The sequence below is a fragment of the Myotis nattereri genome (genome assembly GCF_964212035.1).
Source record: "Myotis nattereri genome assembly, chromosome: 13".
NCBI lineage: Eukaryota > Metazoa > Chordata > Mammalia > Chiroptera > Vespertilionidae > Myotis > Myotis nattereri.
In genome coordinates, this window is record NC_138088.1 from 36,210,164 (window position 1) to 36,235,226 (window position 25,063).

The following is a 25,063-nucleotide window of genomic DNA, read 5'->3' on the forward strand; positions in this document are numbered from 1 at the left end:
GAATAAAATCCAAACTCTTTACCTGGCCCGAAGCCCAATATGATTTGTGACCAATGCTCTACTCCCATCTCCTTCGAGGCTTTTCTTTGATACTTCTACTCTAATCACATCTGTCTAAGGCAGCGGTTCTCAACCTGTGGGTCACTACCTCTTTGGGGATTGAATGACCCTTTCACAGGGATCGCCTAAGACCATCAGAAAACACATATATAATTACATACTGTTTTTGTGATTAATCACTATGCTTTAATTATGTTCAATTTGTAACAATGAAATTGGGGGTCACCACAATGTGAGGAACTGTGTTAAAGGGTCGCAGCATTAGGAAGGTTGCGAACCACTGGTCTAAGGCCTTTACATCAGCTGCTGACTTTTTTCTAGAATATTCTTCCCCTAATCTTCACATAGCCAGCTCCATCACTTCATTTGCATATGTCACCTCCTCAGAAAGGCCTTCCATGACCTCCCACTTTAACACATTGCTCCATTTTAATTCTCCTTGTGGCATTTATTACTAATGAATTTGTGTGTGTTTGTGTCTGCATGTGTGTGTGTGTTTTAATTTCTCTGTTTCTTGCTTGTTTCTTCTTACTAGAATATAAGATTCAAGAGAGGAAAGACCTCATTTACCTTGTTTAGGATATGAAGAGTAACTAATGAAGTTTAAATAATCAATAAATGTTGAAGAAGTGAATAGATGAATCCCCTATCACTCCCATAATAAGAAAAGCCAATTTCAATGGGTTAAGAAGTTGCTAATAAAGAACTATCACCTTTGTGACCCACAAAAGAAGCCAGAATGGTAGGTGCCTGCAGTATCCAGAAAACTATCAAGTATGAAATTATTTATCACAATGGAAGAATTTTCAAAGATGTTTATTAAGATTATCAGAGATTTTTCAAACCAAACATACAGAATGTACATTTCCCTAAAATAAAATTCTGAATATTCAGGCTGCTGAACCTGATTGATTATAAATGGATTAGAGTATGTCATTAAGTCTGCCCATGTTTAACCACAAGCACTGGTACCCCCTTTTCGAAGGAAGAGAGCTGTCCAGCTGTTTCTCTGAATGAGAGGAAAATATCAAGAATACCCAGACATATAGGATGCTTAGGAATTTGAGCCATGATGAAAGCGAGATTATATTTATATATAATGGGCAAATATAAAGCTCTCCAAACAGATGCACTAGAGATGTTCTCCCAAAGGCCCCCAGCTGCTCAGCTCGCAGAGGCTGGCATCCTGCACTTCAACACACAACATCAGAAGAGTGGGCACTTAGGTCTGACCTAGGAGCCACATTTTGCAGCAGTCCTTAACAAGAATTCTTCGAGCAAGGCTGTGAAAAAACAGACCACGGAATACCTGGGTTTTTATGATGGAAGTGCTCAAATAATCCAACTGCGCCAAAAGCTAAATGACTCATAAATTCCTTCAAGAAAGGTCATATCACACAGGGATTGATTGCAAAGCAATTTGTAAAACCTAACTTTTTAAAGATCCAAATTTTCTGATATAGAAATAAAATAATTTATGCTCAATAGATTATCTCTTGAAGACAGTGCTGTCTTTATTCACCCTTTGTATCCCCACAGTACAATTTGCTAATTAAATAAATCTCATCTCTCTCTCTCTCCCTCTCTCTCTCTCTCTCTCTCTCTCTCTCTCTCTCTCTCACACACACACACACACACACACACACACACACACACAAACACAGCCCTGGCCTCTCTGTAAGGGCCCAATGCTCAGATCCTATCTTAAATATGTGAAGGAATGGATCCTGATATTCCATAATGACCTCACCTTAACTCTAACCCAAAAGCTAACAGATGGATTGGGGCAGGGGAGGGGGGAGGCTGTCTGGATCAACACTGAAGGTGAGTGCTAGAGAGAAAAAGTGCAAGGAGTTACAAAACTTTAAGATAGTCCGAGGATTCTAGGAATATTTTCATAAGACAATAACATCTCATCAAGGGCCTGTCTGAAGAGTGATAAAAATTAACCAGCCAACGAGGTAGAAAAGTGGCTGGGGGTGGCAAGGCTCAGGCAATAAAGGCCCTGAACATCAAAATGTCAAGGAACTAAAAGAAGACCAGAGTTTCCACAATATGGGGGTATGAGGTGGTAGTGGGAGGGAGATAGATGTTTGGTAAGCTCCTAGGTATGTAGGTAGGTAGGTAGATAATTTAATTGAAACAAATCTTGGGCAGAAGTTGGCCAATTCCAGCAGGTCAAATCTGGCCCTTGCCTAATTTTGTATAGCCCACCCCACACCCAGCTAAGAATGGATTTTATGTACTGGACAGGTGGCTCAGTTAGTTTAAGTGTCGTCCTGTACACCAGGAGATTGCAGGTTTGATCCCTGATCAGGGTGCTTATGGAAGGCAACCGATGAATGTTTCTCTCTCTTTTCTCTCTCCCTTCCTCTCTAAGATCAATAAAAATATATCCTCAGGTGAGGATTGAAAAAAAAAAAAAGAATGGATTTTATATTTTAAAATATAAATGGATTTTATATTTATAAATATAAGAAAGAATGGATTTTTATATTTTAAAATAGTTCAAAAGTTAAAAATAATAAATAATGACATGAAATTCAAATTTCAGTATTCACAAATAAAGTTTTATTAGAACACAGCCATACCCATACTTTCACATATTGTCTAGCCTGCTTTCAGTCTGTAGTGGTAGAGTTAAGTAGCTGTAACAGATACCATGGATCTATCCCAATCCCAATCTGGTGAAACAGGCAAAGTCAGATTATACAATCCTTTAGTTCAATCAAAAATGAAGGATCTTATCCCAAGAGCAGAGGAATGCATTAACCCATTAAAAAGTTTGAATAGGCTTTGAACACAGGTTCCACCCATCTAACCTGCGTCCTTCGATAAGTCACTTCCTGCTCCAGTTCCTCCAACAAAAGTGAGGATAATGATGCCCACCTCACAAGGTTGTAGGGAGGGTCAAGGGAGATTTAAATGCCTGGAAGGTGGTCTGCGAACAATAAAGCACTAAACATCTATCAGCTACTGGCATTTCTACCCTAGTTGTTTGTTCTTGTTAATGAACATAAGAAGGAAAAAAGAAGTTTGTGGGAAATGTTACCTCACCAAAGGACAGAGCAGAAGACCTGTTTCTTGTCCTCCCCCTCACCTTCCCATCACAGAGTTAGAAGAGGATTCTTTCAACTCTAAAAGTGCATCTACAGGCTGAAAATTAATTTTAGAAATGAGCAAGGATGACTTCCTTCAAAGCCAAAGGAGACCCAGAGAAGCCAGAATGCCCCTGCGTTGCTGATCACAGCAGAATTAAAGCCAAGAGCAGAACTCAGATCATCGAAGCAAATGAGTCATAGTACCTGGCCAGGAAGCAAGGCTTCGGCCAGACACCAGTCAGAACTAAAGATTACAGCTCTTGCAAATAAGCCAGATGAGTTCCGGTAACCGTGCGGAACACAAAGATGACCCCTGTCCTCACCCATGAAGCTGAAAACTAATGGCTGCTGAGAACATTAGAACAGTAACTGCATCTGCTCAGATTAATCGTACCTCTGATACACATCCAAATATACTTCACAAGATGTCTTCCAATAAATACTTTTGTCCTTTTTATTATAAAACAAATATATATGCAGGAAAGTGCCTAACATATACATGGATACTTCGAAAAGCTAACACTCCTGCAACTACCACTACAATCAAGAGATAAAGCATTACACCCACTCAGAAGCACACCTCTCAGATCACAACCCTCTCCTTCCCACCCAGAAGTAATCACTATCTCATGATATGTATTTCTTTCCTTTTCTTTGTATCGTCAGTTAGTGTGTCTCTAAACAATGTTGTCTGTTTTAAATTTTTGCATGAATAGAAGCACATTATGTGTTCCTTTGTACTCTTTGCTGCTTCTGCTCAGCATTATGTTAGTGACCTGAAAGTATTTATGGGTGAAATGACATGATGTCTGACATTTGATTTAAAATATGGCAAAGATGGAGGAGTTGCAAAGTACACACTGAATAAATGGGCCATGAATTAATCACAGTTAAAGCTAGGTTATGAACAATAGGCTTTTTATACTATACTCTTGACTTTTTCTTTTACTTTTTTTTATTTTTTATTTTTAAAATATATTTTATTGATTTTTTTACAGAAAGGAAGGGAGAGGGATAGAGAGTTAGAAACATCGATGAGAGAGAAACATCGATCAGCTGCCTCCTGCACACCCCCCACTGGGGATGTGCCCACAACCAAGGTACATGCCCTTGGTCAGAATCAAACCCGGGACCCTTGAGTCTGCAGGCTAACACTCTATCCACTGAGCCAAACCGGTTAGGGCTTTTTTTTTTACTTTTTTTGTTAATCCTCACCCAAGGACATGTTTTTATTGATTTGAGAGGGAGAGGGAGAGAGAGGGAAACATCGATCAGTTGCCTCCCATATGTGCCCTGACCAGGATCAAACCTTCAATGTATATGCCCTGACCAGGAATTGAACCTGCTACCTCTTGTGTACAGGACACTCCAACCAACTGAGCCATCTGGCCAGGGCTATACTCTTGACTTTTAAATGTGTTTCAAAATTTTTATAATAAAAAATTATTTAAATTACTTTGTGAGATTCATTTGAGCTATAATTTGTTCATTTTCATTGCTTTATAGTAACAGTTCTCTAAGTAAGGTCTCCAAACCAGAAGCATCAGAATCATCTGGGAATTAGTTTGAAATGCGAACTATTAGGCTCCACCCTGTTAAGGGCCGCTGGCAAAAACACTTGGTTTAATTATGTCCACTGAAACTCAGAGCTAAGGCAGAGCCACGCCCTGGGGCTGGACCTAATCAAGAGATTGGGATGTCACTCAGTTTGACTTTCCCGCCTAGTGTTAAGGGGATGGATCTCATGATGTCGCCAGGAACTCAAGGCCCACCCAGATGTGATGTAACTTCCTGTTACTCGTGTATTTAATAAACTCCTTCCAGTGCTGGCGCTCTCTGTGTCTGTCCCTCTATCAAAGGGCAGACGCCACACCCAGGGCCAGCTTTCACTCTATTTCTGTTTCAGTCTTGTGTTTTTTCATTTTTCCTTAAACCTCGTCTCGTTTTACTCAAGATTTCATGAACCCCCGCGTTCTCTCTCTCTCTGTGGTCGCGGGAAGAGAGAACACCGCCCCCCCCCCCCCATACCACCCCAAACTTACTAAATCGGAAACTTTTGGGGTGGCACCCAATAATCTGTGTTTTAATAAGCTCTCTGGATAATTCCGATGCACACTCAAGTTTGATAACCACTACTAAATAGTATTCTATTGTGTGAATGTACCACAATATATTTATCCATTCTACTACTGATACGTGTGTATTTTTTCAAGTGTGGGGGTTTCAGGTTTCTTGATATTATAAATATTCTTGTACAAGACTCTTAGAAACAAGATTCTCTCTGATATATATTGAGTGGTAAAATAACAGAATCACAGGATGTATCTTCAACATGACATGATAATGCAAACTACTTTCACAGTGGTTTACCAATTCACAATTCCACTAGCAATGTATGAAAGTTCCCTTTGCTCTCCACCCTTGCCAATATTTGGTATTTTTTAGACGTTTTAATTATTACCATTCTAGAGGGTTAAACACTTTTAAGTTTTCCAACTTGGGAACAAAAAACATATTAGGGAATAGAACTCCAGACATAAAATCATAGTTTTGCAAACATATTAGTTGGTGGGTTTGCCTAGAATGGACCTGATGTAGGAAAGCACTTAACATAATGCAAAAACTAAAAAAAAAAATCAATATAATTATACTATGGAAAGCAAGATGGAATATGATACAAAATGTTGGGGAGTAAGGATGGAAAAATCAGGGAACCTGGATATGTGCTAAAGATTTTGAATTTTATTCCAAGGGAAATGAAAAGCCAACGAACAATTTTAAGCAGGACATTTACATGACTATATATTTATTTTTGGACATATTTAAAACATTGCAGGCACATAGCCACTTCTAGCTTTGATGGGGTTGCTGTATGCTTCAGACCAATACTTCTGATAAAAACAACTAGAAAATCTGGGTAAAGCACAAATACACACACACACACACACACACACACACACACACTCCTGCTTAAAGGCATGATAGAGTAGTTGAGACAACCAGGAGATGAGAGGACAAAATCCTGGAAAAGAGAGAACCACAGAGAGGCAAGCCAAAATTCTGCAGTCACGCTTTCCCACGGGACACGTTCCAAAACTAGGTGAGGAGTTAAAGGGCTGAAGATCCAGGGAAAGAGCCTCAACAGAGTTGCTATTAAGAGGCAAAAACACCAAAAGAAATTCTAGTAGTCTCTTGCAGCCAGAAAGACAAAAATTGTAGACCTAAGTGGCCAAAATCCCAGTAAGAAGCAGAAAACTAAGCACAACACTTGGCTGGTAGTCCCTTAAACACATCTGCTGAATTCTGGAGCTGTACAGGGCAGGAGGCAAAGACACCAAGAAAAAGCTCTCAAAAAGCTTTAGTGGGAGTGCTGAGGAGAGAAAAATTAGGGTTCTGAACTAACCAGGGGGAGAAGTTATCAAGAACACCCATGCTGCCCTAGATGGTTTGACTAAGTGGATAGAGCATCAACCTGAGGTTTGATTCTGGTCAAGAGCATGTACCTCGGTTGCAGGCTCCCAGCCCTGGTCGAGGGCAGGCAGGAGGTAACCAATTGATGTGTCTCTCTCATATCAGTGTTTCTTTCTGTCTCTCTCACTCCCTTCCATTCTCTCTAAAAATCAATGTAACAAATATCCTTGGGTGAGGATTTTTTTAAAAAAAAAAAATAGAACCCCATGCTCTTAGCTAAAATCCCAAGAAGGCTATACCCTAGAAAGAGGTATCAGCTGGTGACAGACAGAGCTTTATCAAAACTAAAACATAGTAGTCAGCTCAGTTTCTAATTGGATTACAATAATCAGTCCCCCAATATGCCTGCCTAGCAGCTATTTTCTCTGGAGGAAAATAACATTATCTACAACAACTACAATTTTTCATACAAAATGTTGAATATATAACAAAAATTTACTAGATATGCCAAGACACAGTCCCAAAACCCCAAGGAGGAAAAAAAAAAAAATCACACACAAAGAAACCACACGTGATTCAGATATTGGAGTTAGTAGAAAAAGAGTTTAACTATGATTATATACCCAAAAATATGGTAAATGGTTGGAGAAATTATATAAAAAGGCAAAGAATTTCATCAAAGAATTAGAATCAATAAATAGGATCAAATGCAAAAAAAAAGGACAAATGAAATTTCTAGGCCTGTGAAATTAAGAACTCAATAGATAAGACTGAAAAACATATTCAATATAGCAGAAGCGATAATAAATTGGAAGGCAGGTCAAAAATTTTTTAAATTGAAACCCAGCCCTCACTGGTTCGGCTCAGTGGATAGAGCATCAGCCTGTAGACTGAAGGGTCCCAGGTTCGATTCCGGTCAAGGGCATGTACCTTAGTTGCGGGCACATCCCCAGTAGGGGGTGTGCAGGAGGCAGCCAATTGATGTTTCTCTCTCATTGATGTTTCTAACTCTCTATCCCTTTGCCTTCCTCTCTGAAAAAAATCAATAAAATATATATTTTTTAAAAAATTGAAGCCCAGAACCAAGATGGCAGCATAGGTAAACACCTGAACTTGCTGCCTCACACAACCACATTAGAATTACAACTAAAAGACAAAACTAATATCATCCAGAACCACAGGAAGGCTGGCTGAGTGGAAATTCTACAACTAGAAGGAAAGAGAAAAGTGCATTGAGTCCGGCAGGAGGTGCAGAAGCATGAAAGTGTGGAGGTACGGAGGTGTGTGTGAAAGGGGCTGGCAGCTGGGTACGCTGTTGTCTTTTTCAATTGGGAGGGAGATATAAACTCCCAATTGCTCTGAACTCCAGTTCCAGGTGAGAATTTGGGGACCCAGACTCATACAGAGAGAAACTGGACTGTCTGGCATCGGGCCAGAATGTGAGGGCGGCTTTCTCACAGAGGTGCTTGCAGCGTTCATTGTTCCTGCACAAGGCAAGGGACATACAGACCCAGGGACCTATGGGGGAGGGCCCATGGCAACCATTGCTGTTTGCACCGCCCAGTGACTCCCTGAGACCACGTGCCACCCAATTTACAAACCCACCCAAGCTGTGTGATGAGGCTTTTGCATACTAATGTCCTGGCCTTTCTCAGCCTAAAAACCTGTCAAACTGCAGCTGGGTCAGAGAAACCCAGAGCTTCCAAAATAAGGCCTAAGGCTCATCAGCAGCCTGCCAGCTGCACCTCATCTGGGCACCTCCAAACTCCAAACAAAGAGGAGGAATCTGCAGATCTCTCTGTAGCTCCTACTAGGTGGCCTCAGGCAATGGGTGACTTTGCACCTCCTTGGAGATCCAAGAGCCAGTCTACCCAATGGTCAGAGTGAGACCATCCAGATTACAACTCTTCACATCCATAAGAGACACACTCAGGGAGCAGACTCAGTGAGCGCCAAAGCCCCACTGAAGCAAGTCCTGCCCCATAAGGGTGTCTCTAGCACAGAAGTTCTCCCATTGTAGACACAACTGGTCTTCACAGCCAATTGACCTGGAAGTCAATTCGTATCAGTGATACCAACAGCAATCAAGGCTTAACTGCAACAAAACTGTGCACACAACCCACAAAGGGGTGCACCAAGAGTGTCCACCTCAGGTAATTGGGGAGGCTGAGCCACTGGGCCCTATAGGACACCTAGCACACAAAACCACTCTACCATCACAGGGAAGCAGCCAAAATGTGGAGACAAAGAAACAGGTCACAAATGAAAGAAATGGAGGAAAGCAAATGACTGAATATAGAGTTCAAAACCACGGTTATGAGGTTACTCAAGAATCTTCTAGAAACCTCTGAGAAATATAGTGAGACCCTCAAGGATATGAAAAAGGACCAATTAGAAATTAAGCATACACTGACTGAAATAAAGAATAATATACAGAGATCCAACAGCAGACTAGAGGATCCCAAGAATCAAGTCAAAGATTTGAAATACAAAGAAGCAAAAAAGACCCAACCAGAAAAGCAAAAGGAAAATAGAATACAAAAATGAAGACAGTGCAAGGAGCCTCTGGGACAACTTCAAGCATATCAACATCCAAATTATAGCGGTGCCAGAATAAGAGAGAGAGCAAGATATTGAAAACCTATTTGAAGAAATAATAACAGAAAACTTCCCCTACCTGGTGAAAGAAATAGACTTACAAGTCCAGGAAGCACAGAGAACCCCAAACAAGAGGAATCCAAAGAGGACCACACCAAGACACATCATAATTAAAATGCCAAGGGCCAAAGATAAAGAGAGAATATTAAAAGCAGCAAGAGAAAAACAGTTAGTTACCTACAAGGGAGTACCCATACGACTGTCAGCTGATTTCTCAACAGAAACTATGCAGGTCAGAAGGGAGTGGCAAGAAATATTCAAAGTGATGAATACACCCAAGATTACTCTACCCAGCAAAGCTATCATTTGGAATTGAAGGTCAGATAAAGAGCTTCACAGATAAGAAAAAGCTAAAGGAGTTCATCACCGCTAAACCAGTATTATATGAAATGCTGAAGGGTATTCTTTAAGACGAGGAACAAGAAGAAAAAGGTAAAGATAAAAATTATGAACAACAAAGTGACAACAAATACATATCTATCAACAAGTGAATCTAAAAATCAAGCGAATAAAAAATCTGACAAACAAAATAAACTGGTGAATAGAATAGAATCAGGGGCATAGAAAGGGAGTGGACTGACAATTCTCAGGGGGAAAGTGGTGTGGGGGGTGGGGGAAGAGATTGGACAAAAATCGTACACCTGCCAAAGCCGGTTTGGCTCAGCGGATAGAGCGTCGGCCTGCGGACTGAAAGGTCCCAGGTTCGATTCCGGTCAAGGGCATGTACCTGGGTTGCAGGCACTTCCCCAGTGGGGGATGTGCAGGAGGCAGCTGATCGATGTTTCTCTCTCATCGATGTTTCTAACTCTCTATCTCTCTCCCTTCCTCTCTGTAAAAAATCAATAAAATAAAAAAAATATATATATATATATATATATATATATATATATATATATATATATATAAATGTTTAAAAAAAAATCGTACACCTATGGACGAGGACAGTGGGGAGGGGAAGACAAGAGGTGGGGTGGGAATCGGGTGGAGGGAGGTATGAGGGGGAAAAGAGGAACAACTATAATAATCTGAACAATAAAGATTTATTAAAAAATAAAAATTAAAACAATTGAAGCCCAGAAAAAATGCTAAATGGAAAATAAATACAAGAGTAGAAGAGATGTGCAATCAAATAAAAAGGTTTACATTTTGTAAATTTGAGGATAGAAGAAGAATGAATGACACAGTAAAAGTATTTAAAGAGATAACAGCAAGTCATTAGAGATATCAATACACAAATACAAAAATTACTAAGAATCCCTGCAGAACTGGCAGCAAAACAACAACAACAAACCATCAATAATGATAGACCTAGAAATATCACAGAAAAACTTATAAAAACTAAAGATAAAGAGAAAATCCTAAAAGCAGCCAGAGGAAAAAAGACACATTCTCTTCAAAGGAGTAATAACAATGTTGGTTAATGGCTGACTTTTCAACAGAAATGATGGAAGCTTAAAGACAGTGGAACAATGTGTTTTATTTTGTTGGGGTTTTTTTTTAATATATTTTATTGATTTTTTACAGAGAGGAAGGGAGAGAGATAGAGAGTTAGAAACATCGATGAGAGAGAAACATCGATCAGCTGCCTCCTGCACATCTCCTACTGGGGATATGCCCGCAACCCAGGTACATGCCCTTGACCGGAATCGAACCTGGGACCTTTCAGTCCACAGGCCAACGCTCTGTCCACTGAGCCCAACCGGTTTCGGCAGAACAATATTTTAAAGTGCTGAAAAAGCATAATTCAAAAATAATGGTAAAAATAAGACATTGTCAGATAAGTAAAAATTGAGATTTGTCACCAGCACTCACTTTTTAAAAATGCTAATGAAAGTCTCATTGGGCAGAAGAAAATAATCCCAGATAAAAGCATGGTAATATAGGAAAACATAAAGAGCAATGGAAAAATGTGGGTAAATAAAAATAAATACTGATTGTTTAAATAACACCTAATAGGTTTTTAAAATATGTAGGTTAAAATTCATGACAAGGATAATACAAATGGTGTGATAAACAGAATTAAAATTCAATAAACTACCTTATTACCCAGTGTTATATTTATCCCCCCAAAATGAAAACATGTCCACAAAATTACTTGTCCACAAATAAATGTTTATAGAATCACTATTAGTAATATCCCAAAACTGGAAACAATTCAAATGTCCATTTATAGGTGAACTGACAAACAAATTAAATGGAATACTACTCAGCAAAAACAAACAAAAAAAAGAAAACAAAAACCATGAAAACAATATTGACCAGGTAAAACTATGAATGAATCACACAGGCATTTTATTGAGCAAAAGAAACCAGATTTATGAGTATATAATAATGCTATTCCATTTACATAAGATTCTGACCAAGCAGAACTAATTTATGATTCTAAAACTCAGGACAATGATTATCTTTGGGAGTATTAGAAACTGGGAAGGGGAAGGAGGAGACTTCTGGGAGGTTAATAATGCTCAATTTCTTTTTTTTTTAAATTAAATCTTTATTGTTCAGATTATTACAGTTGTTCCTCTTTTTCCCCCCCATAGCTCTCCTCCACCCAGTTCCCACCCCACCTTCTGCCCTTACCCCTCCCACTGTCCTCATCCATAGGTGTACGATTTTTTTCCAGTCTCTTCCTGCACCCCCACACCTCTTTCCCCCCAAGAATTGTCAGTCCACTCCCTTTCAATGCCCCTGGTTCTATTATATTCACCAGTTTACTCTGTTCATCAGATTTTTGATTCATTTGATTTTTAGATTCACTTGTTGATAGATATGTATTTGCTGTTCATAATTTTTATCTTTACCTTTTTCTTCTTCCTCGTCTTAAAGAATACCTTTCAGCATTTCATATAATGCTGGTTTGGTGGTGATGAACTCCTTTAGCTTTTTCTTATCTGTGAAGCTCTTTATCTGACCTTCAATTATGAATGATAGCTTTGCTGGATAAAGTAATCTTGGTTGTAGGTTCTTGCTATTCATCACTTTGAATATTTCTTGCCACTCCCTTCTGGCCTGCATAGTTTCTGTTGAGAAATCAGCTGACAGTCGTATGGGTATTCCCTTGTAGGTAACTTGACTTTTTTTCTCTTGCTGCTTTTAAGATTCTCTCTTTGTCTTTTGCTCTTAGCATTTTAATTATGATGTGTCTTGGTGTGGTCCTCTTTGGATTCCTCTTGTTTGGGGTTTTCTGTGCTTCCTGGACTTGTAAGTCTATTTCTTTCACCAGTAGAGGAAGTTTTCTGCCATTATTTCTTCAAACAGGTTTTCAATATCTTGCTCTCTCTCTTCTTCTGGCACCCCTATAATTCGGGTGTTGGTGTGCTTGAAGTTGTCCCAGAGGCTCCTTACATTATCTTCATATTTTTGGATTTTTTCATTTTGCTTTTCTGGTTGGGTCTTTTTTGTTTCTTTGTATTTCAAATCTTTGACTTGATTCTTGCGATCCTCTAGTCTGCTGTTAGATCTCTATATATTATTCTTTATTTCAGTCAGTGTATGCTTAATTTCCAGTTGGTCTTTTTTCATATCCTCCAGGGTCTCACTAAATTTATTGGCAGTTTCCAGAAAATTCTTGAAAAACCTTATAACCGTGGTTTTGAACTCTATATCCAGTTGTTTGCTTTTCTCCATTTCTGTCATTTGTGACCTGTTTCTTTGTCTCCGCATTTTTTATGCTTCCCTGTGTTGGTGGCGTGGTTTTGTGTGCTAGGTGTCCTATAGGGCCCAGTGGCTCAGCCTCCCCAATTACCTGAGGTGGACACTCTTGGTGCATCCCTTTGTGGGCTTTGTGCACAGTCTTATTGTAGTCTTGTTGTAGTTAAGCCTTTATTGTTGTAGTTATCACTGGGAGGAATTGACTTCCAGGCCAATTGGCTGTGAGAATCAGCTGTGTCTGCAGTGGGAGAACTTCTGTGCTGAAGACACCTTCTGAGGCAAGACTTGCTTCAGTGGGGCTTTGGTGCTCACTGAGTCTGCCCCCTGAGTGTGTCCCTTATGGATCTGAGGAGTTGTAATCTGGATGGTCCCACTCTGACCATTAGGTACACTGGCTCTTGGATCTAAGGAGGTGCTAATTTAGCCTCTGCCTGAGGCTACCCTGCAGGAGCTACGAAGAGATCTGCAGATTCCCCTTCCTTGTTTGGGGTTTGGAGGTGCCCAAATGAAGCCCAGCTGTGAAGCAATGCAAGCTGCTGTGGGGCCTTGGGCCTTCTCTTGGAAGTTCTGGGTCTGTCTGGCCCAGCTGCAGTTTCTTAGGTAATTTTCAGATTGCAAAGGGCCAGGGTATTCATATGCAAAAGCCTCTGCCCCAGCCTGGGTGGGGTGGGGGTCTCAAGTAATCAACAGGGTGGAGCAAGCAGCTATGGCTGATCCTCAGCCCTGCCCTAAGGGGCCCCGTGTCTCAATGTCCTGGTAATCGCTGCAAGCACCTCTGAGAGAAAGCCGCCCTCAAGTTCCGAGTTCTGCCCTCTGCCAGACAGTCCAGTTTCTCCCTGTATGAGTCCTGGGTCCCCAGAGACTCCCCGGAACTGGAGTTCAGAGCAGTCGGGAGCTTGTGACTCCCTCCCGATTAAAAAAGACAGCCACATCCTCAGGTGCCAGCCCCCTTCTGCATGCTCGAGCCTCCGTACCTCTGCCCTTTACTTCCGCATCTCCTCTGAGTCTCAGTGTGCTTTTCTCTTTCCTTTAGTTGTAGAATTTCCACTCAGCCAGCCTTCCTGTAGTTCTGGATGATGTCCGTTTTGTCTTTTCGCTGTATTTTTGAAGTTCTTGTGGGAGGCAGCAATTTCCGGTGTTTACCTATGTCGCCATCTTGGTTTCTCTCTCAATTTCTTAATCTAGTTGCAGATTACATGAATGTATTTTTTTTAAGTATAAAAATATATTTCAAACATACAGACAGTTATACAAAGAATAACAAAACTGTATAAACCAACAAAACATTACCAATATAGTTGATATGTGTGCTACTCCTTAACTGCACCTCCACCCACTCCACCAGTGATAAACCACTCGCACGAACTTGGTGTTCACCATTCCTTTGCACCATTTTGTACTTTCACTCTTATATAAGCTCACCTAAACAATATATAGAACTGTTTTTGCATGTTTTTAAACTGTACATAAAAGGTAATTTGATTTTTATTTCTAAAAGCATCCTAAAAAGGGAACTGTTGAACTGTAGAACTGTTGAGTGTTAAACTCATCAATCTGAGGGGTAAGGAAATAAAGAGAGGTTGTGGGCACAGTTTAACTGTGAAGTGGACCAAAGGAAGAGTTGTGACAAGTGAGGCCAAAGAAAGAGTTCTTAAAAATAGTAGATCACGCTTGGTCTAGTTGAGTGGAAACAATGAAGACAAGAAGAGATGAGGAATCAAGGAAGGAACAAAGTCCTTGAGAAGGGAAGAGGGGATGGGACGTGAAGTGCTGGTGGTTTGTTCTTTGCTAAGGACATAATGTCTTCTTGCTTTTTAACTAGAACGAAATAAAAGGGCACACGTTGTTTGTTTGGTGGTGGAAAGATAAGGGAGTTCCCCCATCCAATGGCTGCTACTTTTTCAATGATCATGACTCACTATCTGAAAAGGGTGGATATGGGAAGTGTTAAAACCTGTGGAGAAAAATGGCATGAAATTGCATTGGAAAAGGCTGGAATAGCATCCCGGTATGGTAGGGAGTGGTTAAGAAAAATCAAAGGTTCCAGTAACAAAGGTTAAATGCCCAACAGAAATCCAAACTCTCACAATATAGTATTGATACCATTGTAATTAACCCAGTTATTAATAACAGGAAAGGAGCAATGGGAAGGCCAAATACTATAGGCATGTTATTTGAGCAGCTTCACCAAGAAGCTAAAGCTTTAACTCCCCAGGGAGCCACCGGTCAGTCCACTCCCTGCAGGTCCCTGGGGGAAGTGACTGGACAGGGAGAAGATGGGTGCATGTGCAATAAGTCGGGGTGACCTCGGAAAGATACTTGTCTGTCAGTCACATCTGAGAACAGGTCATTGGCCAAAATGGACATGGCCACTGCAAGGGTGTGGAATTTGGGATATTTAATCCCTTGCACAAAGGAACTCACTCTCTGTGCTCTTATGCTCTTGATTCCTCTTATGCTCCTGGCACTCTGATTGCTCAGGGCGCTCTCCTGTACTTGGCCATATGGCCCACCGCCAGGTGGACCCCACACACAATGGACTAATAGACTGCTGCTAGCCTGATGCTGAACTGGACCCGGTTCCAACATGGAAAGAAAACTCTGGACACTGGCTCTGCTTCTATCTCTGCTGAAACCCCAGCTACACTTCTTCTATGATTGGACTAAGGGAAATGGGACTTGAGAAACAGAGAAGCAATTCCACACAAAGAAAAATCCCCCATCCTCCCACGTGAGTCTCAGAAAATTCTTTTCCTCAAGATATTATAAGGACCCCCACCCCCAGCACCCAATGGGGAAGAAGACACCCCAATTTCTCTGATAATAACATGAGCTCAAAAGCAGAAATGGTATTATTCATCTCTGATTATGCTGCACAAAACACAGCACACCCTATGTTAGATACTCAAAAGGAAATAAATACATGAACGAAGATTAAATTTTTTTCATATTTTCTTAGCATATTTTAATATATCAGTCAAATTCTACAATGGAACTGGAAAAAAAACACCCAACCAGTATTTTCCAAAATAATGCACCTTAGATGCAAATGCATTTTCCCTTTTTCTCATTTTTAGTTCTGTGTGTTCTTAGAAGAAAAGCAATCTGTGTCTCCCATGTAATCAATTCTCCATATTATATAAAGAAATGACATGTTCATTTTCTAAAATAGTAAAAACCATCAATGGCCCAATTCTTCTGGGAAATGAAGAGACAGAATCTATATCCCTTTATTACCACAATTTGTGACATCATAAGGACATAGCTGATGAACGGATTCGAATCTCCTGACAAGGATTAACCTCTTCTCTGTATTCAAGATGTTCCTGTTGCTGGTAAGTCACACAGCACACTGAGTGAAGAAAACCTTAGCTCATGGTACAGAAACTCAGGGTGGTCCCAGTCAAACCTAAATGTGCCCCGAACAGAAGCACCGGATGTCTTAGGAGATGAGTTAGCACACTGTGTTATCATTTATCAATTATGAAATGAAAAGAGATTAAAAATGCATTACTTGCAATATAAATTATCTGTTTTACTACACTAAGTTCCTTTTAAAAGGATTCCATTCATGCAAGAAGCACAGCTTTGGTTGGCCGAGCAGTCAGATTTTTGCGCATATAATTCATGTTTATACTTACTATATATGCTGAGTGCGCTTTCCTAGTTCCTGTTGCCACAACCAGACTATAAATGCATATGTTTTTTACATGCTGAACTACAATCATTCAGAACTTCAGCTGTCAAGTTTGGAGCTAATATTCTCTTATATGCATTTCATCGTCTACTACCAAAAATAATGATTTGCTGTCAGAAGCTCCTAACATAATATATAAAATGGCAAGATACATTAAAAAAAATAATCTAGCTGTTTAACTAAATGCAGCTACATTGTACGTTTTTTTCCTTGAAAACAACCCCTTTCCAATCATTCTCTTTATTAAGTTATTATAAACCCTGGCCAAGCAGTAAAATAGCAGAACATGTTAAATACCAACAAAACACAAATAGCAGTGTTTGCAGGGAGGAAAAGGAGGAAAAATCTGCTAGACCATCCTTTGAGGTACTGTCATTTTAAGTGTGGCGGCATCAATTATTTCTCCTACGCCAAAAGGTCTACATATTTAAAGGTTCTGTAGGTCCCCAAAGAAAATAAGCAACCGTTTCTCTGTATCATTAAACACAACAGAAGGTCCTGTGCTGGTTTTAAAATACCAGCAGAATTCTGAGTATGAATGTTAAGGTTTAATATTTCCATTTCAAGAGAAGCAAAGAGTTGTTCTCTGGCCAAAAAGTATTGGGACCATACTTCAAGTTGTCAATTGCACAATATTTCTAGGGCCAAAAGACTAGCTCCATTGCAGAATCCTGTGATCCTAGAGTCTGAAGAAATCCTGGGGATCTCGTTGTCCAATCTGATACCCAAGGCAAGAATTTTTCCCCCAGTACCCCTGACAGAGGGTCAGCCTATGTTTCAATTACTCCTCGGGTGGGGTAGTTCTCAAAAGAAGATTCCCGGGGGGTATGATGAAAAGGCTAGAACCAACCACTCAGACAGGGAGTAAGGCTCCAGTCAGTAAGCCTATAAGATGCAAACAGCGTTGCCAAACACTAAAAGCAGACTTCCAAAAGAGTCATATTCAGAATCAGCAATCATAGGGGGTGCAACGTTGAGGTGTAGACCCCCAGTTCTGGGACCATCCGAGATCTTTTCATTGGCCTGGGGAGTAGCTCCTACCCTCAGGGAAGCAAGGTGACTTCTCCCACTGATTTCTTAAAGTAAGAATTGACTCTTTAGGGCTCACAGCAAGGGTTTGTCAAGCTCAGAAAGGACCACATTCCTTCTGAAAACGAAGACAAGGGACCCCCTGGTGGAACTGCTAATGCTTGAAATACTCTTAACTTTGGTCTTAAGATCTTCACTCGAGTAAATCAATACATTCCCAGCTCTTTCTATAAAAGGTGAATATAGGCTGTGCTCTAACTGAATTTGGCTGGGGTAGGGTTGATGTGTGGGGTTGCTGTTTTAAGCGCAGCCCTTCACCCCGCGGTGCAATCTGGCTTTCCCTCCCAGGAAAGAGGCGAGCGCGCCGGGCTGAGCTACCTGCAAGCACATCCCCCCAGCCGGTGCCCGGGACGGGGCGGTCCGACCCTTACCTGTCGATGCTGATCACGCACAGGGTCATGATTGAGGCCGTGCAGCACATGACGTCCATGGCGATGAAGACGTTGCAGAAGAAGTGGCCGAAGATCCACTTGCCCCCGATAAGGTCAGTGACGCTGACAAAGGGCATGACCGCCACGGCCACCGAGAGGTCGGCCAGCGCCAGGGACACGATCAGGTAGTTGGAGGGCTGGCGGAGCTTCTTGACGAAGCACACCGAAATCACCACCAGGCAGTTGCCGGCGATCGTCAGCAGCGTGATGAGCGTCAGGATGGAGCCGATCACAACTTTCTCGACTCTGCCGTAGTTGATCTGCTCCCCGCAGCCGGAGGCATTGTCCGGGGGGCCGTCCCAGGTGGGCACCGGGCTGGCGGTCACCTCGGGGACCCCGCGCAGCAGGTGCGGCGCCCAAGAGCTCGCCACCGGGCCGGCGCCGTCGGGGCTCAGGTCCGGCAGCCCTACCTCTGGCAGGAGGACTGAGCGGAGGTGCCCGTAGAGGTCCGGGCGGCCGCTGCTGTTAACGTCCATCATCGTGCCGCTGTGCGCTGCTGCCCATGGAGCCGGCGCCCCGCCACGCGCTCCGGCTCCGGGTTTAGGGGCTTCACCTCACCGGTTCCGCTCCGCCCGGCCCAGCCATGGGGCCCGCGCCGGCCGCTGGGGGGCGCCCGGTTCGGCCTCGCGGCCCCGCACGTCCCGGGCCCCAGCCGCTGCGGACAACGCGGGAGCGCGGTCGCGCGGGGACTCCCTGCGGGAGGCGCCTCGGACACCCGACGGACGCCCGGGACGCGCGGGTTCTCGTGCGGGCTGACCGGGATCGGCTGGCCGTACCGCAGCCCGCAGCCCGCAGCCCGCAGCCGCCGCGCGGCTCGGCGGAGAGCGCCGGGGAGGCAGCGGCAGAAGTTGCGGAGTGCGCCCCGCCCCTCGCGCCCGCCACCGCCGCTCCCCTGCGGCAGCCGCGCCGCGTCCCCACCGCCACCGCCACCGCCACCGCCGGCTCGCCGCTGCCCTCGCCCCTCGGGCCCCCGGATCGGGCTTCCCCCACTGGGCAGGGGCCGCCGCCGCCGCCGCGCCGCCGCACCGGGCGGGGGTGGCGCTTCCCGCGCCTCCCGGGATCCCTAGCGGGCTGGCCGGCGGATCTTGGCCGTGGGAGGCGCAGACCCCCTCCGACACACCTGCACCTGCTCTCAGCAGGAAACGGCCCGCCGGCGGGGGAGGTCTAGGGAGCCTGCGGGCGCTCGGACTCGCTGCAAAATTAAGAACCTGGAGAGGAATTCCCCCACCTCCCCCCCTTAATTAAAAAAGCATTTTCAAGCACTACACCAAGCAACAAATAGATGCTTCCTTTTCCTATTTTGACGACTTATGGGAGAAAGCAATGATGGGAAAGGAGAGAGACCCGAATGGGGTAGTGGTGGAACCTCAGAAAAAGAAGAAAAGGGGCGAGGGAAAGATGCCTTCAGGTCCTAGCACCAAGGAGGTGGGGGGTCGGGGGGAGGGCCTTAAATCCTTTCTGACTACCCCTCTGGGTGTCTAGAAATAGACTTTTTAGTCGTGAAAATAGACCCTGCTGCTTTCAGTTTCAGACTTCAAAGCCTAATTGGTTGAAAGGAGGGTTAATTTTCCCAGGGCATCCTGGAAATAAAGGAAGAAATGACCTGTTACAATGTTCTGCTGAAGAATCCTGGAGGTGTATGCTGATCTAATGCCTACTGCCGAAAATCCCCTTGGTAGTCAAACCCTGTCAGAGTGGCTGATTTTTATTATTTCTGAGACTCACTTCATTTTGTTTAAAGGTTGTATTGGAAGCCAGCAGTGATTTCTTTAGTTTAAGACTCTAAAAATAATTAAATCTTTCTTTTCTAGTTAGGCCCTAGCAGATTATAAATGAAAAGAAAAAAAAGAACAAATGTATTGATCTGAATGCTGAATAATACTCTCATTCTTCAAGGCAGGTATTAGCCCTATTCATCCAGAGAGGGAAACACATTTGCTATTGCCATCAAATGGCAATACATTTTTTAAAAAAATTTAAGTAGGAAAAATCCTTAAAAGGTGAACCAATGTTCACAGCTCTCTCAATATTATGAAAATGGCAGGGGCTCTCCTCTGCCTGGGATAAGGAGATCAATACATTGAGTCAGAGGAAGAGTAGAAGATAATATGTAAGCCACAAAGCAATGCTATTGAATACTTAAGAAAATGGATGAGGAAATTTCTTCAACCTTAGTTATGTTCATATTAAGCATAATTTCAGACAAAAGAAAACTAGTCTGTAGTCAAAAGCCATTTAAGAAACCATGTGTTGACTATTCAATACAGAGAGGGAGATAGAGACCAGCAGGAATTTAATGAGTTCTCCATGATCGTTCATGACTGCATTGAAATGTCTCGTTTTTTTATTTTTGAGGTTTGGGATTTTCTCAAGGCCTCTTAAAATTCCCACGGTAATAAATTTTACAAAATACTTTGGACTTTTCTCATTTTTTCCCCCTGGAGTAATCAGGTCAGCTTGTCTCTTTTAAATAATATTCTAGCCAGGCCAGCGTGGCTCAGTGGTTGAGCATTGACCTATGCACCAGGAGGTCATGGTTCAATTCTGGGTCAAGGCACATGCTAGAATTTTGGGCTCTATCCCCAGTGTGGGGCGTGCAGGAGGCAGCCAATCAATGATTCTCTCTCATCATTCATGTTTCTATCTCTCTCTCTCTCCCTTTCCCTTCCTCTCTGAAATCAATAAAAATATATTTTTAAAAATAAGTAAATAATGGTCCACATTAATTAATTATACAAAGAACTTGAAAAGCAATAGATTTATTTTTATTTGATTCTACATTCTATAAAATTTGCACCTACACTCTTACCAGAATTTACCCAACCCACTTACATTTCATAGCAACTTCTGATGTTGTTTTGCTTTTGTTTTCCGATTTCAGGACATACAAACTCACCAAATATTCAGAAAAATTCTACTTTCAAATTTACTTCCTTTTCCATTTCCATATAGCATCAGGTTCAAACTCCCCTTTTTATAGAGCAATCACCTCTATTATATTATCCCTGGTGATGGCTGGGTGTATTTCCTAAGAGTTCTAGGATTTAATTTATAAGCTGTCACAATGTATAAACATAGTTATTGAAAATCTCAGCTTCTGCAGCATTACCTTGCTTGTGCTGAGTTTAAGTTTCATCTATCATTGTATTATTCCAAAATCCTGACAGAACAATCTGGAATTCTTTCGGTTTCCCCCTAACTTTGACTAACAAATAATCCTATCTTCATAAAAATGCTAAAATCTTGTGTATGCTTTTCCATAATTTTCTCTGAAAAAAAAGCTAAAAATACAGCTTCACAAAAAGTACTCATAAAATACCTAAGCATTCATCTAAATTTGTTATTTGTTTTGCCCTTGGCTTCCTGGTGTTTTAAAATCCACATGAAGGTGTTGCTTCTTTCACCACCACCATCCCCCACCCACATGCCCACTCTTGGGCACTTACACTGGAGATAGAGAAGTATTGGCATCTAAATCAAACCATGTCTTTAGATTTTATCTCTTTTGTTTCATTTAAAAAATAGCTGATGCTTTAAAAAGTACCAAACCTTGTCTAGACTTGCATTGCTTATAACCACATTCTCATTAAATTGTCATGAGGGCACCTGAGAATTACAGTTTTGTGATGTAATCTCCCAACAGGCAATCCCCCTCGCAAAACTGCTCTGGGGGCGTACAGAAGAGCAAATTCTACAACAAGAACTGCTTTTTATAAGCTCTTCTTTTTCCCAAGTACTCATCTAGCCCATCCAAATGCATGTGCTTAATCATGTCTATAGAGAACCACACATTCCCATCTATGGGACATAAGCATAAGAGAGTTTCTTTTCCCATAAACCAGCATACTCTGACAATCTAGATTTACTTAAAAAACACAGGTAAAATAAAGCTTTCTGTGCCATAGGAATCAATAACTCACTAGTCAGTTAAGCATACTAATGTCATGCTGCCTGGGGTTCCAGTAATTTCCAATGACAATGTAGCTGACTTCCTACAGGACTATTTTTCACTTCTCGAAATGTTTAGATGCTCACTTTTTTACACCCCATTGCCTCACTCAACTAAACTAATTGTCTGAGTGAGAAAAGACCCCAGAATTGGATGAGAAAAAAACCAGGAAAACTAGTGCTAAGATTATTGTGTATCAACATCCGAACACAGTCGGATGCCAGTTGGGCTATAGAGCAGTAGCATAGAAACAGAACACACATCTTAGGACTGAAATCTGTCAACAGACATACTGGGGAGGCCTACTTTGGATAAAAGAGTCCAACAAACAGGAATTATCTCCTCCTCTGTGACAATTCCTCTCACCATAGTTAATATAATCGTTTCTCGACTCTTAAAGCATATTTTTCAAATCTTTATTATAGCACTTAGTGTTGCATTATGCTTTACATTTACATGACTGTCTTCTCTATTAGACTATAAACTTCCCAAAGGAAGGATGTTTTCTTATTCCTGCCACATACTAGGTGTTTAGTTAACATTTTTGGGGGGAGGAGGGAAGTAGTGTAGAATAATGGCCTATAACTGAGTCATTCATGATTTTTTAAATAATTACTTAGCTTAAAGTGAACTGTGAGTTTTATTTTAATTTAGATACATGTGCCTTTTAACTATGCTGCTTTTCTTTGCATTATCCCTAACTATAAAAATGTACCTTTTTTCTTTGGTTTCTTCCGTTTAGAAAATTTTCATTCCCTTTACAAAATAAATATAATCTTTAAATATATGTTTTTAAAAAGATGAACAGAAAACAGATAGATCCAAGAACATGTGTTTATTTTATAACAGTGCTTTGTACTACCCATTTTATGGGAAATGGTTTATGGGAAAAGGAATATAAGTGGTACATGCGCACCCCCTAGAGGGCAATCTATTCCTCAATACAAATTTTCCAGAGAGAACTTCCATGGAAAGCTTAGAAAATGATTATCTCTCCGCAGTTCAAAATTCCCTCAGCATCCACTACACCTACTTGGAATATGAACTGTGTGTGCAGCATATTTAATTACCATGGCTATTATTTATGGAGTTTTTAGGTTTTGAGCTCAAAGTCATTTCTAGTTAATAGTACAATAAATTGCCTAAAGTCTTGTCACATCGTGTTTATGTTGTATAAGTCTGAAGTTAATATTGATCCCAGTAGAAGTCAGTGTTAGTCATGGTTATCAATTCTGATAAATCAACTTTAAAATTCTCAAAATTCTTCTCCATACACAAAAATAAGTCACTTCCTAATGATGCACCATTTTTAAGCAGCATTTCCAAAAAATTTAGTCAAGTCAAAATTCTCAACAATACAAATAGCTTTTATATATTTACTTGCTTATCAGCTGCAATAGAAAATTCTAGAGATAATTTAGTTTTTTAAATATACTAATTTTAAATAGTAATTTATCCTACAAGTTCTTCGCTATATTCTCAAGGTACTGACTGAGCAATAAAATTTATAGTTATTATGTTTGAAAATGCTAGCTTCTGTTTAGGACCTGTTCTTTTTCTTGCCTTCAATATGTATTCCTTGTAAATTTCTTTCAGTGAAAAGTTTTAGTTGCCTGAGCAATTTTTTTTACTTAATATGCAGATATAAAATGCATTTGTTGAAGAAGAAAAAAAACACACAAAAAAAGTACTTAGCGGGAGAGAACCAAGATGGCGGCATAGGTTAACACCGGAGTTTGCTGCTTTGAACAACTACTTCAAAAGTGAAACCAAAAAACGGAAGGGACATCACCCAGAACCACTGGAACGCTGGCTGAGTGGAAGTCCTACAACTAGGAGGAAAGAGAAACGCATACGGACACTCAGAGGAGGCGCAGTGCTGAAGTCAAATTCTGAGGTGCAGAGTGCGCGGAGCGGGCTGGCGGCCGAGGGCGCGGTTGGCGTTTTCAATCGGGAGGGAGTCGCAGACTCTGAGCTCCAGATCCGGGCGACTCTTTAGGGACCCAGACTCAAATGGGAGAAGCGGGACTGTCTGGCTTCGGTCAGAGCGAGTGCAGCTTTCTCTCCGAGGTTTGCAGCCATTGCTGGGACTCAGAGAGGCAGAGCCCCTGGGGACAGGACTGAGAGCCGCCATAACTGCTCTCTCCGGCCGACCCTGTTGATCCTGTGCGACCCGCCCCGCCCAAGCCCTGCACACAGGCATTTGCCAGATAGCCTCAGGCAAAGGCTAGATTAGCACCTCCCTAGAGGACAGAAGTTCTCTCACTGCTGACACAGCTGATTCTCATACACACTTGGCCTGGAGGTCAAACCCTCCCTGAAATTAGCTACAACAATCAAGGTTTAACTATAAGACTTGCGCACAAAGACCACTAGGGGGTGCACCAAGGAAGCATAACAAAATGCGGAGACAAAGAAACAGGACAAAATTGTCAATGGAAGATATAGAGTTCAGAACCACACTTTTAAGGTCTCTCAAGAACTGTTTAGAAGCCGCCGATAAACTTAATGAGATCTACAAGAAAACTAACGAGACCCTCGATCTTATATTGGGGAACCACCTAGAAATTAAGCATACACGGACTGAAATAACGAATATTATACAGACTCCCGACAGCAGACCAGAGGAGCGCAAGAATCAAGTCAATGATTTGAAATGCGAGGAAGCAAAAAACACCCAACCGGAAAAGCAAAATGAAAAAAGAATCCAAAAATGCGAGGATAGTGTAAGGAGCCTCTGGGACAGCTTCAAGCGTACCAACATCAGAATTATAGGGGTGCCAGAAGATGAGAGAGAGCAAGATATTGAAAACCTATTTGAAGAAATAATGACAGAAAACTTCCCCCACCTGGTGAAAGAAATGGACTTACAGGTCCAAGAAGCACGGAGAACCCCAAACAAAAGGAATCCAAAGAGGACCACACCAAGACACATCATAATTAAAATGCCAAGAGCAAAAGATAAAGAGAGAATCTTAAACACAGCAAGAGAAAGAAACTCAGTTACCTACAAGGG

The 25,063-nt window shown here is 41.7% G+C and overlaps 1 protein-coding gene across 1 annotated transcript in view; it reads right to left on the bottom strand.

Moving 5' to 3' along the window:
• The window catches only part of HTR7 (5-hydroxytryptamine receptor 7), a 78,135-nt gene extending 59,540 nt beyond the window's left edge, over positions 1-18,595 (bottom strand). The window contains exon 1 of the mRNA XM_081104310.1: positions 18,039-18,595. Within this exon, the coding sequence (XP_080960436.1) occupies positions 18,039-18,577 (539 nt within the window). The 5' untranslated portion in view covers positions 18,578-18,595. The remainder of the gene's footprint in view (positions 1-18,038) is intronic.
• Between the last annotated feature and the right edge of the window lie 6,468 nt (positions 18,596-25,063).